Source organism: Lycorma delicatula, chromosome 4 (genome assembly GCF_047948215.1).
Source record: "Lycorma delicatula isolate Av1 chromosome 4, ASM4794821v1, whole genome shotgun sequence".
Classification (NCBI taxonomy): Eukaryota; Metazoa; Arthropoda; class Insecta; order Hemiptera; family Fulgoridae; genus Lycorma; species Lycorma delicatula.
In genome coordinates this window covers 35345125-35365473 of record NC_134458.1, presented here as the reverse complement: position 1 = coordinate 35365473, position 20349 = coordinate 35345125, and the positions used below count along the sequence as shown (strand labels likewise).

At 27.1% G+C, this 20349-nt stretch overlaps 1 protein-coding gene across 1 annotated transcript in view; it reads right to left on the bottom strand.

Moving 5' to 3' along the window:
- The window catches only part of Gat (sodium- and chloride-dependent GABA transporter), a 99770-nt gene that overhangs the window by 59053 nt on the left and 20368 nt on the right, over nt 1-20349 (bottom strand). The window contains exon 2 of the mRNA XM_075362729.1: nt 18495-18900. Within this exon, the coding sequence (XP_075218844.1) occupies nt 18495-18858 (364 nt within the window). The 5' untranslated portion in view covers nt 18859-18900. The remainder of the gene's footprint in view (nt 1-18494; nt 18901-20349) is intronic.

The following is a 20349-nucleotide window of genomic DNA, read 5'->3' as shown; positions in this document are numbered from 1 at the left end:
TTTCTATACACAGGAAGAAGTAAAAGATTTGAGAATTCAGGAAAAATCCTTGGAGAAACAAGAAAAATACTGCGATTCGTTTATATTGTTTATATTGGAACTAAGAATGAATTAGAGGAAACAGTCAATATAATAAATGCACTGGGGAGATATTTAATTTAAAAATTAACAAAATTAAAGCAGAGAAGTTATTAAATGTGTCCCTTATTGAATTGAGGTAATATTTATATAATCCCTTTCCCATAAAACGGACATATTAATTCGTTGTTTACACTTCTGTCACATTTTTTTTTTATCTTTATAACACAGTAAAGCACATTCGGAACAAGCAACATTTGGTCAGAGTCTGATTTCTCTTAAAGTAATGATGTCAATTATACAAAACAATTCCGTTTAGTGAACTAAATTAGAGTATCACCTGTTAGGCTGAACCGATTATTACCTGCATTCCGGTTCGTTTGAAATGCTGATATGCAACATTAAATTCAACTCAAGAGTGTAAAAGACAACGGGAAACCACTTCAGTCCTCAATTTCCCTTATAATACTGGGATGGGATGCTTATTATTCCTCAAGAATGGCTGGTGTTACGTACATAGGTTCGCCTAAAATCGCCCTTCTTGTGGTAATTAACAATAAAATATGACAAAAAGGGAGATAATTATGAGCTAAATATTAAAATAGAAGAGCTCAACTTGGTACTTACGTATTAACGCCACCGCAGCCACAGCTTTATTTAAAAACAAAGTAGTCAATCGGATTTCGGTGGAAAATGAACAGTCTCTTTATTAATTTTAATAAATGGTTATTTATATTTATTTATTTTATAAATATAATTTAACCAAACTTAACCAACGCTCGCTTCGCTCGCTAACCTTGACTAATTAACACCGTAAAATTTTGAGTAAATCTTTTTATTTAATAAATTCAGTAATTATTGCAATTATTTATTATTTAAATAATCAAAACACTCCTGTTAATTAGTCAATGTTAGCAAGCGAAGCGAGCGTAGGTTAAGTTTGGTTAAATTCTATTTATAAAATAAAAAAATATATTATTAAAATTAATAGAAACTGTTTTGAACCTATGTTAAACTCTATATCGGCCCATTTTCCACCGAAATCCGATTGACTACTTTGTTTTTAAATAAAGCTGTAGCTGCGGTAGCGTTAATACATAAGTACCCTCAACTTTATCAGGCACATCATGAATTTTGTTATTTAAGCAGAACAATTTTTAAAAAAGAATGATGAGAGGAAAATGTTAAAAATAGGTAAGTATAAGCGAGGAAAGCTCTCGAGGGAAAATAAATTAATTTTTAGTATAAAAAAGAACTAAAAATTATAAAGAGATCTTTTAGAATATTTTTTCTTAGTATAACATTTTAACATAAAACAATGCGGTGGATCGTCAATGAAAGCTAAAGATTGAGTTACTAGATTTATAAATAACTTCTATAGATTATAAAAGAAGAATCAATCTGGGGTAGAGAATTAATTAATCTTTATCCCCTCCCAAATTAGCTTTTCTACTATAAAAAATAACTTTTATTGGTACTAGTCCAATAGCCGGGATTTAGTTTCTACAGAATTTTTAAAAATATTTGATGCTATCCGGTCGAGAACTTCAACTGAGATACTTGGTTAAGTCATTTACATAAACATCCGAAAATGTTTTATAACCTTAACCTTCCCTCGTTTAATAAGCTTATAACTTCATTCGAATAAATAGGCTTTCCTCAAGTTCAACTATTACATCATTATCGCTTATTTTATATTCACTCTATCGGGAAGTCGCGAAAATACACATACTACTCACATGATATAGTCACGAACGTATTCTTGCTCGTGTTAGATGATGGTCATAAAATTGGATGATACCAATTTTCGCCCTAGTAAAAAATAAAGCATATGATTATTACGACAGATGAAGGCTTCGCTCCAACCAGTTGTTCACTCGTAAATGGCAATTTTTCTTACAACTACTACTGTTGTATAACTACAACCTACTGTTGCATGCGATACCGACGGAAAAATACATATTTATTTCGCGACTGTTCACCTATTTAAGTGGTAGGAAGGACTTCGTGTCACTAGAGTAGCGCCACGACGGTCCACTTGACCGCATTTTATGAAGACTTACACATTGCTCCATAGAGTAATCTGTAAACCCAAGTGACATGAAGAATTGAAAATGCTTTGACATGCAAAATAATTGAGAGATAACGAAATTAGAACGACTGTAGTTTGTAATCTCACTAACAGTATTTCATTCTTGTCCGTAGAACAATAACTATGAGGAAATATAAAAGTCTTTAAAATGAATTTCAATTATTTATCCAAAAGATAGTGGCTTCGTTATATAAATGACAGATTACAGATCAACTATTTAATATTATTGTTAACTTTGTAATGACTTTTGGAAATGTATTCTTTTATTTTTTATATCGTTTAATAGTCATTGCTAAAATTAATACCGTGTAAAAAATCATTAAAACTCGGAGGCTTCCGGATAACAGAATCATATACCGACTGGCTTCCGGTTAATGGGATCGTACCTTTTTAAAGTTCTGTTTTTTTGTTTAAGTACATGAAAACTGTACTTATTTCAGTGATAGTTTCATGGCAATGACGGCAAGTTATAGAATGCTAAAAACTCGGTGCAATTCATTTACTAAGGAGAGATGGGGATCAGTCGAAAAAGGATAAATGGACTTACAGACTGATCCCGAACTTCCGGTGATAGCTAGATCGCACGCACGGAAAACGAGCTGACCCAGTTCCTGAACGGTCACGGTCGCTTTAAAGCGTACCTGTTCCCTTAGACTCTGAGACCCTCCGATGAGTGTGATTATTGCAAAAGAGAGACATTTCCATCAATGTATTTACACAACTTACCTGTATCGCCTTCGTATGGCTTATTCCAACCACGACCACCTACCGTAAATTACAACCATCAACTATCAAATTAACCGATTCGCGGAAGCGCGATTCCCGTTTAATCCGGTCTACAGATTAACGTAAAGGTAATTTGATTTGTATAAAAATAATTACCAGAAAAAAATAACTTGTATAAATAGCTAGAAAAATTAAATAGTCAGGTGAGTTAAAGGAAGGAAATTTCGAAAAATGCAAAAAGAATTTGATGTATTCAATTTTTTTTTAGGAAATATGATTGTTTATTCGTCTTGCAAGAAAGAAAAGTATCCAATTTACAGAACGGTATGGGTATTTTCTAATTAACTGGTTCTATTATGGTAGCGCCAAATAACTAAATTAGTTTATTTTTTTATTTTCATATCTCTACACTAATGTTTACAATCAGTATATTTTAAACTTCCTACAATTAGTCCATAAAATCTTACAAATGAAATGCTATGGTAGCACTTTATTACGCTAACACATATTTATTCCTTTAAATTTACTTAAAGGTAAATCATTATCACAAGAACTCTAAGATTTTCCTCGGGTCTGATAAGCGGTCTAAAATTATGTAATACTACGGCACTAAAGAGTAAGCGCTTCTGTAATCCGAATATACTAATAGCGAATATACTGTAATCCGTCTGCAGTTTACCAGTAAACGTTGTTCATCATATCATGTTACTCTGATGAAGAATAATAACCAGCTTGTTAGTTCAGAGGAGAAGACTTCAGAACAGATTCAGATTTTCTCCTATGCGATGAATCTAAACACGCAAAGACGCTAGGCATTTTACACTTACAGAATTATTATTGAAGTAATCTACCTTCCATCATGAATGTGTAATACTACAATATATAATGTAATTAATTCATAATGCATATGAAAGTTGCAACAGGTATGTAAATTAGACTTTACTGAACATAATACTGAAAGACTGGAAATACAATTATTCATTTTGTTTCATGGCAAAATAGAAAAAAAAGTCGCATCAAAAGGTTCAGCAGACCTAACTTGAGTTAATTCAGAAGGAAGCATTAATTAAAGCCGATTTGATTTATTACATTCAATTAAAAATATTAATAAATAATTAGTAAAATATTAGTAATTAAAAATATTGTAGTTTTTTAATTTAGTCTTGTATATAAATTGTCGTGAAAATACGAGTACAAGATAAATAGATTTTAAGATTAAAATAGTAAAAGTAGAAAATTATGATTAAAAAATTATATACTTAGATTTTTACGTGTTAATTTTAGGAAGCCATCAATTTTTTATTGCGCTAACATTGAATCGCACAGCTTATCATGTTTAAACGAGTAGAATTCTACTAAATCCAAGGCCCTTATAACACCGGTGGTTATAACCCTGTGATTTTTTTTAAAGTTCGTAATGGGTTAACACATTTCATGTTGTATTCAGTAATAATTAGTATAGAAAACAAATACTAGAAATTAAATTTATAAATGACGTTATTTTAAGTTTTATCGAGAAAAGATTAATAAATTACGGTTGGATTGTTATAATTTAAGATTATTTGATGAAAATATTACATTTGGGTAAAGTTTAAAAAAATAACAAGAAATAATGCATAGCAACAGCTATTTAACTTGACAAAGAAACATGTACTTGTAATCGATCAAAAATAAAGAAAATACGATTTTCCTTTCGAATACTCGAAAAATACTTTTTCGAGTTAGTTAAATCGTTTTTAAATACAATCAAATACAAAGAAACAAGCGTTTCTTAAAAACGCTATCGTAAAAAAATATATATTAACACTGATAAACAAGATAATTTGTGGGTTAATTTTCAGTATACAGATAAAATTACTTATATATACGTCTTTATCGTGGAATATATTCTCGATTGTAGCGAATATTTTGAGATTAGAATTCAAAGTTGAAGTAATAGGTCTTCTAAATCAATAATCATTGTTATTTAACATAGTAAAACTTAGTAAGCCTGTAAACCTTAGGTTTCTAAGGGAATTACAGTACATCAGATTTATCTTAAAACAGTGAATTAATGCGCAGACGTCCGGGGACTATGTTTAAAATATTAGTAAAATATTACTATGGAGGGAAAATATAGAATAAAAATTTTATATGGAACCACTTAACTATGATTCTAATCATAACACTACTCTTTCCTAAAGAAATTTATCGGTTGGCACCGGTCGCACCCTGCGCAATAACTACTGTAAGATAACTTTGACACACTTCTATTTGAATTTACAAGAATTAGATAGGATTATGGCAAGGTAGAGAGAATACGTTATAATACAAATATCAGATTAAAAAAAAATATGACGCAAATTGCCTAATGGTTTTAACAACAATGGAACTCACATTGTGTACTGGGGATAAATGCATTCTGATAACCCATCTGTAAAACATGATATCTAAACACAGTTATTACGCTGGTCGAAAAATGAAGGAAATTTATTATTCTTGTATCTAATTGGTTGTTTAGTGAAGACACCCGCACACAGCACACATACAAAATAATTTATTCGCTTACCACTGAACAATTACACACCTTTTTTTACTCTTAGAATATCTTTGACGAATTACGTATCGAGGCAGCCCCTATACTACTATTACGGTACAGATATTCTTTTACAGCGTAAAATATGATACCTGTGTAGACTGGGGGAACCACGTATTAACACGTTTGTGGACCCAAAATATCATGGTTGTAGTAGTAATAAGCATGTAAAAATTTAATCAAACTTTTTTTTAATAAAAATTTTTTAAGGTTTATCTATTTTACTTATAAAATAATATATTAAATTTCATCCTTTAATTAAAAAAAAAATTTATGGTATACTACTTTTTTCTTTTTTTTATACCGATACGTTTTTGGAAATAGGTATTACTCAGATCATGATAAATTTATTACCAAAATAAATCTAAAAGAAATAATTTTAATTCTGTAAAATAAAAATAATTACATTAATAAATATATAGATTTTTATCTTAAACAATTATTTTTATAAATAATATACAAATATTACAGTAAATATACTGTGCCAGAATACTTTTTTCTAAACTTTTATTAAAATAAAGATATGTAAATATGTGGAATACAAACAAGCAAACCGTTCTTTGTATATAGATATATACGTTTGCTTGAATTAATAAATATAAATTTATTTTATTGTTATTTTTAGAGCTAAATTTAAACGGGGTAATTTTTTAATGTAAAACAAAATTTTGTAATATAAGAAAATATTTTTATTTAATGGATATAGCTAAAATAATTATAAATAACTATTTAATACTTTTAAAATTACAAAAATATTTTATGTTCGCTGTTTGATGTGTACGAATTCAAATCCGGCATCCAATCAGAAGGTAGATTATTTTCTGATGGACCTTCATAGTTTAGGTAGTTCATAATACTTTATTGTATAACGTATAATTATTTTCCTTTTTTTACCGAAATTTTTGTGTTATACAGAATATTTTAATTCAGTAATAAAATTGCGTTGTTTAAAATGGTTTCATTTACTCGTATTTATCGGGATTTTAATCGTATATTTTATTTGTTAGTCTAAAATGGATTTTTCTTGTTTAAAATAATTTTAATTAAATATTATATAATCTCAATATATATATATATATATAATGAATGAACTTCACTTTATTTCTCTACCGTAATTTTTTCCTTCTAAAAATAAAATTTAAGCTAAAATAAAAAAAATCAAAGGATTGGCAAACGTATGCAAATTCTAATACACTGAAAATTTGACACGAATGTTATTCAATAATAAAAAATTTCAGATTTTCATTTCAAAGAGGATTAAAAGGAAACTTAATTTAATTAAGCTATTAATATTTTTATCGTTCGTTGTATTTTTTTTATTTAAATTCAATTTATTTATATAATGAAGTTTTTTTTCATTGATTTTATGTACATAATCCTATATATTTAAAAAATATAAATGAGTACCGAGTTAATAATGGAAAAAGTAATATTATTATAACATGCACATAGAAATACTACCACGCTGCATTTAAATTATTTTTTTTCAATTTGTAATAAACTTGTTTCTTAATCTCCTAATCAATCTTTTTAAGTTGACGGTCACACCGTTACAATAATTATTACTACTTAAACGATAAAACACAACGGTAGTTGTCGCTGTTTCTTTTAAAACACGCCTTCTATTTACTTTTTAAAAAATAACAATTAAAGGAGAAATTTATATAATCTCTATTACACTCTAACGATAATGCGCACCCTTCCCCAAAACACAAACACATACATCATACATGCATACCACCCGCTTACTAGATAAGCATAAAATACATTCGGCTAAATATGTTTCCTTTGTTTGAAGTTCAAAATACGTTTGAAATGCTTATAAGCATTCGGTCTGTTCGGGTTCATAGATACTTATTCGTAAATCCTTTTTGAGTCCAACGCGATTGTCACTGGTTAACCGATCACGAAACACATTTGGGCGAGACCTTCGCGTTTTGGTTTTAGTGTCCTAATTTTATACCAAATGTTTGAGGTACAATCATGAAAAATGTTATTTTTCCGTGCCCGTAGTAAATTAGTAATTTCATTATAAAAAATAACTAGTATTTTAGTAATTAAAAGAGCTCATTAAAAAAAAAATCGGACCATTTGTTGGTTTTACATCAGTGAACTAATTGTAGATTATTCCCCCTCTCCAAGTTAAAGAACTGAGTTTTCAAAGAACTGAGAACAAAGTCTTGGTTATTTCATGATATAATTTTAATATAAAAAAATTTAGATTAATTTTAAATTGTATACTTTTCTTAACATTAAAATTAAGGTTTAAAATTCTAATATTTTTGTATTTAATTTCTTTTTATAAATCTTTCATCAATACTTATATATATTTACATATATACATATATATATATATATATATATATATATATATATATATATATGTAAAGTCTGATTAAAAATTCGTGAAGTTATATTGAAAATATACCGCCGGAAGAAAAGTAGCAAATCTACAGAACACCCTTTTTTAAAGCTCAAAGAATATTATACGCTACAAAAAAAACTTATCCCTGTCATGATATCTTCAAATCAACTGAACCTTCATGTCTACAATTTAAAAAAAAAAAATTCAAATAAAAAACTAAAACGAAATTGAGAACTTGTACTTAGAAGCTGCTGATCCATCATCTATAATTTGTTGTATAATATAAATGTTCACTTCCTTGACCATTTCAGTTTATAATAATTGCACATCTGTTAGAAGTCATAAGCGAACCGAAATAAAATATAAATCACTCCCCATAATGGCAAGTTATTCTAAAGAATGCCAAACATTCCTTACCGTAATTACGGGGGGAAAAGAAAAATAAAGTGTTTTCTAATTCCCTTCTTCATTTTAAGCCAAATATACTGTTACTTCAGAAAGCAAACCTACTGAACTATAGGTGACATTCAGCTGAAAAAATAGCGTCTTATCCTATTCATCACATGGACTGGGTGTAAAACGGACAACATTACTCTCAGGAAGAACAACTCTGATTAGTGCCCCTAGGAACTCTCATATTTGCAATTAGGAAATTAAAACTACAGAAAAAAAGCTAAAATGCAAAACCTACTAATTTCATTAGATAGACACGACAATTATAATACAGAATTTCTAAAATTAATTTATCAAAAATAGAACTTAAGACTTTGATAAAAATGTAATATACTTAGTTTTAAGTAATTCGCTTAATCAACTCTTATTATAAATATATTATTCTGAGAGTCCTCATACTGCTCTAACATAAATTATTTTGTTTTTAAATTCATTTTAAAAAAATGTTTCCAAAAGAATAGCTACAAAGTTGTATATTGAGTATTTTTTAAGTTCGAAAACAAATGAAACAATTTGTTTTTTCTTATATTCACGATTTCTAAGAAAAATACAAAGGTAAAGATAAACGGTAATTGATAAATCGTTTGCAGAGTATAGATATATCAAATTAGATAGGCATTTCGATTGTATTGTGCATTAAACAATAATTACAAAACGTTACAAAAAGAGTTTTTTTAATCTATATTAAACACGTTGTTTTCAGCGTTTTCACTTTTTGATTTTATTTTAATAACTATTTACCGTAGTTTTATTCTATTTGTATTTAAATGAAAATTTAAAAAAACAAAATTAAGAAATAAAATCATATAAATAAATCACAATATTTATGTAATACTTAGTTTATTACAACTGTTAGTGCCTGTAACCATTTTTTACAAAATTATTAGTGTTTATATTTGGTTATTTCTTTAAAATGCTTAGTTTGAAAATAGAATTTCACAAAAACGTTTTCATCAGTTATTGATAAAATTTTGACAGGTTTTTTTTGGGGAAGGATTTTTGCAAACGTATAAATGCAATGTAGAATGTATAAAGAAGATTTTGGATCAATCGAAATCATTTTTATTTTTTAAAAGTTACGTAGTTTCAGAAAAGTTAATTTTTAGTGATCCCAAGAGTACAGATTGATGGTATATTTAAAACTAAATAAAAAAATATTTTTTAAACGATGCATGTCCTGATTTTATGCCGGGATGAATGTAAAGTGAAAAAATAAATTATTATTATTATTACACTGTCTGTACACAAGTTAATTCGCTTTTCTGGAATTCTTGGTTTCCCTTAGATTTGTTACAATAGTTTTCACTGAGAGTTCTGCTTAATGAATACTGGATACATAATGCATCCAGTATCAAAAATGAGTCGTGAATATAAATTTCGTTCTGGAATTTAACAAAAAAAAATTATATATCTAATTTCATATTTATTTGAGAAACAAACTATAATTATTAATTTTTTTAAATCTAATGAATAAATTTATACTAGAAAAAAATTCAATTTCGGTATATAACCTAAAAATATACAACAAAAATTCCCAGTCTTCTTTAAGAATTAGATAAGTTTTTCCGATTTTAAAGCTGATAATAGGTGAACTGTTACTACTAAAAATAATTTTAATAAATCTCTTTCCGGTAATAAAACTGATTAAAAGAAAATAATATATATATATATATATATATTCACGTAATATTTTTTTCCAAAGTTTCCTTTCGGTAGAATTCATTAACCTTAGAACTGGCCAACCTCATGAATGTAACTTTTGACACCCTTCATATCTAAACTTTATACATTCAATTCCAGCATTATTTTGCTTTTTTCTGTTCATGTTTATAGTAAAATATAATAAACGTAAAGTAAATATGATAATATATAAAAGAAATTTAATGAATACGGATCTACTTAATATGGTTATTAGTAATCGAGTTTCTTCTTATTATAGGGATAAATATACCCGATTGAAAATCACGACATAAGAATTCTGCAAAGGTTATCCTTCATATAAGATGTTTGTTTATAGATGTATGCGTTTGATTAAAGAATAAGAACAGTTTGGTGGAAGGTGATCCGTTACTTCCCCTTCCACGCTTTATGAACAAAGGCCATTGGCCCAATGCTGTATGACAAAAGGATGACTCCTCCTCTTGCGTGACACAGCATTGCCATCCAGAACACCACTCTTTCAGTTTGAAGTACCTACTGATTTCATTCGGGCTTCGTTCTTTCTTGAAAGAATATTCATACTAACCGTTTTATTTTTAAGATGGTATTCATATAATTAGAAATTTGAGTCATTATTATATTGAGAAACGGTCAGTAAATACGACAAAATGTGTTTCCTTATCTTTTCCAGTTTTTGTATTTTTAAGTATCTTTTAAATTGAAAATTACTTGGTTATTAATCTCCCCGCAATATTTTTCTCTTTTGAAATTAAGAATGTTTCATTTATTTTATACTTTTTTTGTGTTTTTCTCTAAATTTTTGTTAAATTATCTTATGTATTCTATATCACCGGTTTAAAAAAACACTAATAAATCTAAGTTAGGAAATTAATAATCTAGTTCATTGATACCAATTTTTATATCTTAACTTTTATTAATTTAAAGAAGTACGGTTAATAGGTGTAACATCAATAACTTAAATACGGTTCTAGTTTAAACTAGATTAAGTTAGATTGAAATATCACATAGCTTATTCTAGTAAGTCTTATAGTACGTGTAGATGGATTATTTTTAACCGTGGCGAATAGACGAGGTAAATTTTACAGGCTACTTTAGTAAGTAAAATTAATTTATTTATGCTAGTAAATATACGAAATATTATTAACGACTCTGCCAAAAATGTTAAAACTAGTAAAATGCCTTGCAAATCTTGATTTTTTTATGATTTTTTAAATAATATAAGTTAATCAAAAGAGAAAATTTGGTGAAAGATGAATCATCGTACTAATAAATAATTCTCCAACTAATTACCGATTCTTACTTGAAAATGTCTTATTTTTCGTTCATTTTGTAAGAAATTGAATCCCACCGAAGTTAAAGCGATTACAATTCTATATAAACAAACTGGTAGATTCACTACCAGTTAGCTTATTATTTTATGATAAGTTTATTTTTTATTTTTATAAAAGTAATAATTGATTTATCACTCAAGTAATCATTATTTTGTGTGCATATATGGCTTTTAAAAGACTTGGCTTTTTAAAAGGGATAAAAAATTAATCGCTTCATAAAAATTCAATCGCCACTCTCCTTTTATAATGCTATTCATTGATGTTAGAATAAATGAAAATGGCTTTCATATTTTTCCCCATAAAAAATAAAGGTTTCTTTAAATATATTTATTCGAGATATAACATAATATTTCTCTTATATTTGAAAACTTTATAAGCAGCTTTGTTATCAGTAAATTTTGACAATATAACTTAATTTTTCCTAAAATATAACCTTTGAATATAATGACAAAATACAATAAAAACATCTTTATCCTCGGAAAAAATGCATTTAAACAAAATTAAGATATCATTAGGAAAATATATATCATAGAACTCCTAAAAAACACAGTTTAACGTTACCAAATCTTAATCGGTAATCGGGCTTGTCCGCCTTAATTACATCTACTTAACAATACCCAGGAAACTATATCGCTCCAATTTTTTAGCCTGCCGTTCTTTTAACTCAGTCTTAACTCGCATGCAGTCCACCCGTAACTGTATACATTTATAATCTATTATAATTAATCCTGTATTCATATCCAATTACCTCATAGTACATGTTTAGAGATCTCATATTTTGTCAATAATAAACGTATTTACAGTTTTATTATTTTAACATTCATCTTTCAGCCCGCTAATTAAATTATTATTTAATCGGTTTGAAGATACGGTTATTATTTATTTTAAAAACTTCCAATACTGAATTTTTTTTACCACATCTAACAATATTTTATCAGTAAATGGTGGAGGTTCAGTAAGTTTATTATAAATATATTTTTTAATTAAATTGATTACCATGAACGTATATAAATTATTGAATGAAATACGGTACGACCAGTTTGGTTTACTACGGTTTCACAAGTTTACGTACAGTACAACTGAAATCAGAATCCAACCAGCTGTCTGTTTGGTATCATAAAGTAGGTGATTGAATGAAATTTCTCATCGGGTACAAGTCATTTCCAAAAAGAGCTATATTACTAGTAATAAGTTTTTTACCCCATGTCTATAAAAGGCAGGAGGAATAAAGTAACTTCCTGTTACTTTCCTCACTCCGCTGAATTTGCTCCGCTGAATTTTTTTTTTTATAACAGAATCCTAAGACTATCGAAATTAAGATTAACTTCAGATCTATGAATGACACAGCTCTGTTCATTACAAGTACCGGTTACTTAATGAATTTCATTATTCTCAAAGAAAGAAATTATGATTGGTGTCTTTTGTTACTCGAAGTGCTTACATGCGTTATAACCGGTAAAAAATACTGGTATACGTAGTGTAAATAAATTAATGTACCCCTTTGTGTCATAAAATGTTGCAGTACATACATTTCCTCTACGTAATAGAGAAATTAGGGCCGATTACTCGGTTTTATACAGCGAGAAGACAGTAAAAAGAAATAATGAAAAACGATGAAAATGAAATAAAAATAGAGATAAAATTATTTAATTAATTGAAAATTACGGTTAAACAGTGTAAATTTATCAAAAAAAGAACACGATTGATTTGATCCTATTATATGAAACCGAAAAATGACGATAAGAACAGGAATTTCAGTGAAAATTTTCAAGTAAAACAGATTACTTCACAAACTAATACAACAAATTTTTAAAGAAAAAAAAATCAGATATTTTGAGTGAGATAGGAATTTATAACTTCGATCGTGTGACCGTCCATGAAAGATCAACATTTTGCCACAATTATCAGCTCGATACAAGGATTTTAAAGATAAGGTATAAAAGAAGATCTTTAGGTATTTGTAAGATTATTTCAAGAAAATATAGAAAAATAAAAATGAAACATATAAATTGGTTGAAGAAAACGAGAAAGAACATGAACTACAACATAAAGAGGTAGAATACAAAATAAACCAAAAAAAAACTGGAAATAATTAAGGAAATATGTGAAACAATAAAGAAAGGGTAGGGAAAGGTAATTTGGTACTTTGTTTTCATCGCACTGCCACTTTTTTCACTTTTTTTATATAAATTCTTCAAATTTCATGAAAAAATTAATAATAACGTTTATTATTAATGAAAAATGAAAATTTCAAAACACTTTAGTTTATTTTGACTCCGTGTACTGACGAATCGTACGTATATCAACATAACCTAACCGACCAATATAACCTACGCTCGCTAACCTCGTCTAAATAACGTTAAATAGCGTATATGCATATTTAACGTTAATTAGACGAGGTTAGCGAGCGTAGGTTATGTTTGGTTAGGTTATGAGGCTACCTGCGTTGACAGTCTTGCAATTAAAATCGCCCAAGACTATAACCCGGCGTGTGGTCTCACTCACTCATTATGGTACACTCACTCAAATACATCAAGATGTAGAAATACATCAAGATGAAATGGTTTCATTTTTTAATAGAGTTCCCGGGTTCGGTATATAGCTATTCCCACCAGATCGTACCAAAGATTCATTACCTACACAGGTTTCGGTATTATTAGTATAGATGGTTCTAGTTCAAATCTCAACGATCGAAAATGTGGAAGATCGATGAAAATAAAAAAACGATCTTGGTGATAAGAAAGGACAACCTATCCTTGAATAAACTGCAACAAGATACAAATGTAGATTCACCGAATAGCTCAATCCCCTACCAGAAAAATGGGTAATCATCTTGCCGGCACTCCCTCACAAATCGGGAAATTTTTATTCAGAATGGGAAAAGCACATTACTGATCAACAATTCTGGAGTGACAGGCTACAATAAAATTCATTTGCCTCCAGAAATCAAATAGTCACCTGAGAACAAGTACGAGGTTCGTAAAGATACAATATTGCCAAAACTGAATGGATGGCACAAAGAAATATCCAACTGAACTACAAAACTTTCAGCCGGAACTTCATTTGAAGTGTGAGATAAAGGACCGGACTTTGTCTTTCCTTAGTAAACAAAATTTATATCATAAATAGCACCTGCATTTTAACTGTGTAGACGGATACCATATATTAATATTCTAAAATTATAAAATACAAAGTCTCGACCGACAGAAGAATGAAGTAGTAGTCATTAAAAAAAGGAAAACATTCTCTCGTGTTTATTTCAGTTGAAAAGTATCTATTACTGAGCAAAATATGATACGAAAATTGTGTCACATTTTTGGGGTATTGGATTAATGAAAAAATAATTTTGCATTCTTTGCGATAACCGAAGCATTTTATAAATCAATTTTATACATTACCCATACTGTATCGATCAGCGTGAACTAAACTAAAGAAGAAACAATCTGTAAATTATTAAATTCAGTAATACTGTACAGAACTAGGTTCTCTCTGCGTGTTCAGAATTATTTGACGATTGCAATATTTATTTCACAGCTTAGTACTCAATTTCTTTTTTACCGAATAAATTTAAAAAAAAATTATATTACTATAAATAAATTTTATATACAGTTTTATTTGCACAAATATTCATTAAATAAAAAAGTGGGTTTAAATATGGAAAGTAATTGATATTCTTTTAATAGAAATGATTTAAAGTTTACTCTTTAAATCTTCATAAAAAATTGTTTCTTCTATATTAAAACAGCAGATATTCATCGTTTAAAATATTCAAAGATCTGTTTTTTACTAATACAATTAAACACAATGAATATTAACACGGTTTCATTATTTTTAATATAATATAAAATAATCGTTACTCCACAGCCACGACATATGATATGATTGCATGCAAAAATATGACATAAAAAATAAAAATATGATGATTTGTAAGCAAATTTAACGAGCACAATAGTAATAGGAATCATGAAGATGATTTTGGAAAAATAATATGGAAGCTTTATCAGCCAGAATAATGGTAACCGATGTTCAAGAATTTCGTAGAAAATTGGGATTTAAATCGAATGTGCCGCTTTTTTCTCTTGTGACGTGATGTATAGATTTATTAATTTTCTTTACATAATTTTATATACTATGCGATTTTTACCACATTAGATTTTATATTTACTATAGGTATATATAATGAATGACGTGAAAAACCGCATAGATTATGAACTTCATAGATCGAAAATTCTACCCACGACTACCAGTATTGTCTTGGATTACTCTAGACAGAACAACACATCTGATAATTTGTGTTTTTTGTTTTTAATCAAAATCACAACTGCATTAAATAATAAGTTCTAACTTTTAATAGTATTTTATTAAATGCACTTTTTTAATGCATCTTTTAATGATTTTCTATAAAGAAAATCACAATGCGTGAGTAAATTATTTAAATATAATTATCCTCCATCCATTGATTTTTGCTACAAGAAGGCTACAACAAATTGTTTTATCTATTGAAATAATCATTTCTTTATGAAATTATATATATTTTTATTTTTAGTTATTTAGAAAAAATTAATCGTGTAATCTTTTTTGGTAAAAATCGCATAGTATATAAAATGATGTAAAGAAAATTAATAAATCTATACATCACGTCACAAGATTTATTTAAAACTATTTCCTAAAATATATATTTTTTTGGATTCACGATAAATGGCTTTTAATTTTTATAAAAATATACATAAGAGTTTTCCTAAAGACGCCACAGGAAAACTTATAGAATTTACATTATACTGCAGAATCATTTTATAATTTTTATAGTAATTATTTTAATTGGTTTTTCAATAAAATAAGACATGTTTATACTGCATAAGTTGGCGGGATAAAGTCCAATAAAATAACAAGAATAAAACTGATAGCATGGAAAAGTTTTATAAATATTACACATGAAAAAAAGCATAAACTATGTTAAAATTATGAACATAGAAAAATTGTGTGGTGGTGTAATTTAGACGTAAATTACCTAAGGAAAAAATAAATTAGCTACTGGTAACTTTGTAATTAAATAACCATAATTTTAATAGTTTTACATATATATATATATATCAAAAAAGTATCGGCCAAACTTAAAGACCAGATACCTGACAACATTTTTTACAAAATTAATCAGTTTAAAAATTTTACTTTCGAAAATTTCAAAATGGCGGTCATTTAAATTTATTTTAGTCAATAAGATTTCCGTAAATATTAATTACATCAAATATGTTTTTATAAATAATATATTTTACTTTTTATTATGAATAAAATATCTTATTTCTTCAAATCGTGATGAACAACTGAGATACGGCAGAGATTGCTTTAGTGAATCGATAAAATTATGAATTTGACAATTACTAGTAATAAAAAATATTTTCAATAAAAAAAAACGTGTTTTTTTTTGTTTTTTATCCAAAACTACTCCTGAATCAGAACCGAGTTTATTATATACTCGTTTACTTCTAGTTTTTTAAAGGAGGGGTTTTGTTTTTTGCATTTTTCCAACTTTTTTCAGTATATATCATTCCATTACATACAGATGGCTTCATAGTTGTTTATATATATTAATAAATTTTATCAGATGATTTATCAAAACGATTTTAAGTTAATTTTAGTAAAATCAATATTTTTTTAATCGAATAACATACGATGTCTTTCCTGACTTTTAGTCGACTTTAGGAAAAAAAATAAAAGAATTACTTATTTCAATTTATTTTATTTGTTAAATCTTTTCTTCGAATGACTTGAAAGAAGGAAACTAAACTAAAATCTCAAAATCGGTTAAAGATGTCTCAACTTGTATTATGACTGTACTCAACGACTGTACTTTGAAATCAGTTAATGTACCAAAAATGTATTATTTAAAAATGAAGGAACCTAATCGATAGAATGGAACCTGCTTTTCTCTCATTTTTTAACAACTATGATCTATATTTTTTTTACAGAACTACAGATAAAAATAATGTAATGTCAACAATTTAAAAAAAAAAATTAATATCTGTATAATCATTTTAATTTCCCATAAGTTTTTTGTGTTATAAATACAATATTACTTTAATTTGGCTTATTTATTGAAAAAAAGTAATAAATGCTAAAATTATTAATACATTTAAATATAATTCGTATAGATTAATAAAAAAATTATGACTATCAAAATCATGTTTATGCAGAACCAAAAATATTAAATATAATGTTTAAAACTGAAATATTGTTTTTATTAAATATAACAACATTATTAATAAAAAAAAAGTATTTCTTATTACATTTCATTAATTTTTAAACCGTAAAACTATAAATTAGTAATTTATAAATTAAAAATTGTCTACTTACTTTATTTGCTATCATTTCAAATAACTGTTTTCTTTTACAATTAGTTATTACACTGAATTAACTGATATTCATTTACTATATCATTGCATTTTTTTTTTGTTTGATCATATCACCACATAAGCTTGAAGGGGATTCGAACCCAGGACCTCAGAATAAAAGGTCGAGACGCTACCATTCCGCCTCGAAGATCGGATTAAAAATATATAAATGAAAAAAAACGTAAATTCTAAATAAAAAATATAAATATATTTTGATAAATTCTTTTCAGTACGCGTATTTACTTGACTTTATTGCAAATGAATATGTTATCGTTAAATTTATGTAACTAAACAAACCGATAACTAAGTAGTTACTTTGAATTGTGTTTTAGCATAAAAATTAATTGAACGTACTTTTTAATGTTTTCAAATTATAATAAAACGTTATTACAAAAAAAAAAGACTTTATAAAAATAAATAATTTACGCTAACAGTATAAAAATATAAAACTGAGAAAGTTAATGTATTTTTAATGAGATTAAGCATTAATATTTTATTTATTTCGAACAGAAATAATAAAAAATAAATCTTCTTCAAGGAAAAAAAATATAAAATATTTATATTTTATAAGTTTATTTTTCATTTATATAGATCTTTAATCTTAATAAATTTGTTGATACTAAACTAAAATTGATTTAAGATTTAAAATTTTTGTATAATCAAATATAATTTTAACATATTTCACCGTGTGTATGTAAAGTATATAACCAGAAAGATTTCTGAATATTACTACAATTAAAAAAAAAATCATTTTATTAAAACTAACATTTTAATGAACGTATGTATATATTTATAGATCAGTTACCTTTAAATATCGGAGCGATTTTGAAAACTCCAAGCCCTCCTATAGTGAGCATCTGGCCGAGTGCGAGTTCAAGGAAAAACATCGGAATTCCGGCCAAGAGTAGCGTCATAAAATATGGAATAAGAAAAGCACCGCCTCCATTTTTATAGCAAAGATAAGGAAATCGCCATACATTTCCCAATCCTATGGCCAGTCCGACGACAGATAATATGAAATCCAATTTATTTGTCCAACTTCCTCGCTCTGGTAAATCTTCTTCCTTTTTTTTAGAAGCGTTACCTTTGCTGATCGTACTTCCACACTGGTTTAATTCCAGTCCCAAGAGGTGTTCGTTTACAAGCGGTGAATCTCGACTGTCGGCCATTTTGAATCCGACTAGTCACCAAAATCCTTCTTTATTATATCCCTGTAAAAACAGTACAAAGTTTTTCCGTTAATAAAAGAAGCAAAAAACTAAAATATAATTTTTTAAATATAAAAATAACATAAATAAAATATTATTTACAATATATAAGAAATCTTTTGTTGTTTTACGTCATGATAAAATAAGAATTCGGTCAATCCGGTAAAATTTGTAATAAAAAGATTTTTTATGTATTCGGGAACGGTTGAAAAAAATAACTTTATGATTCCATCAAATTTTTTCGGCTAAGCTTAAAAATGAGTCTAAAATTGACGGAAATTTTTTTAAATAAAACATTTCATTTTTAATCGAAAGCACGGTTAATAGAAAAACATCAAGAGACAATAAATTTTGTTAAGTGTATCGTGAATTTAATTTAAAATTATTTATTCGTAAGAAAGTCTTAATTTTTCGGTTTAATTCCTCTTTAATAGTTTAAAACTTACTTTTATAACATTACGAAATATTTTAATACTTAACTGTATACTGTTAAACGTTTTAGTTTAATATACATATACGTTATGTACACAATATGAGCTTTTGTACTGTTAGTGTTGTTAGTTGTTCGTGTTAGAAATATTCGGCTGTTCCTTTCAATGCAAATTGCAAGTATATTTATTCTCCTATATAAGATAAAACTGTTTCCTTTTTGTTCCCTTACTCTAACTAAACAGATTAATATAAAAGGGTTGGTGCCACAAAACGGGCAAGACCCTTGTGGACACCTAATCTTTCATTTTTTACAAAACTCACTTCCGATTATAAATCATATATGTTAAGTATGATTTAGTTACGTTTAATAATAAATATTAAATTGTATTATAAAACAATGTTAAATTAACTATGATTAAGTTAAGTTACGTAATGAATATTAAATTGTATTATAAAACAATGTTAATACTGGTTCTAGACTATGAATAGATAACCTTAGAGTACAATTATAATTAGTATTAGGATTACTCCATTAATTATTAATTTTGTAAAAGTGAAAGAAATAAAAGAATTTGAATTTGAAGAATTTGAATTTATTACCTAAGTTAACCCATGGATACCTAATAGTGTGATAGTCCCATATAGTTGACAGGGTTAAAAAATATTCCATGAATATATTCTATATATATATATATATATATATCTTTTATTCAAAAATGTTCAATACAACAAACAGATTAACAAAACGTACTACTCTCTTCTTTTTTTTCATATTTTCCAATTATCATTAGAGAAAAACAATTAAACCTTACACAATAATTAAAGATACTAACAAAATCTCACAATGACCTACCCTAACCTAACCAAAAAATGTTATATTAATGATTTAGAAACCCGTTATCCAACATATTTCTGCTCATTCAAATAACAGCTAAAAACTGGTACCCGAATTAACAGCTGTTTATTTAACACATGTTTTATATATATATATATATATATATATATATATATATATATATA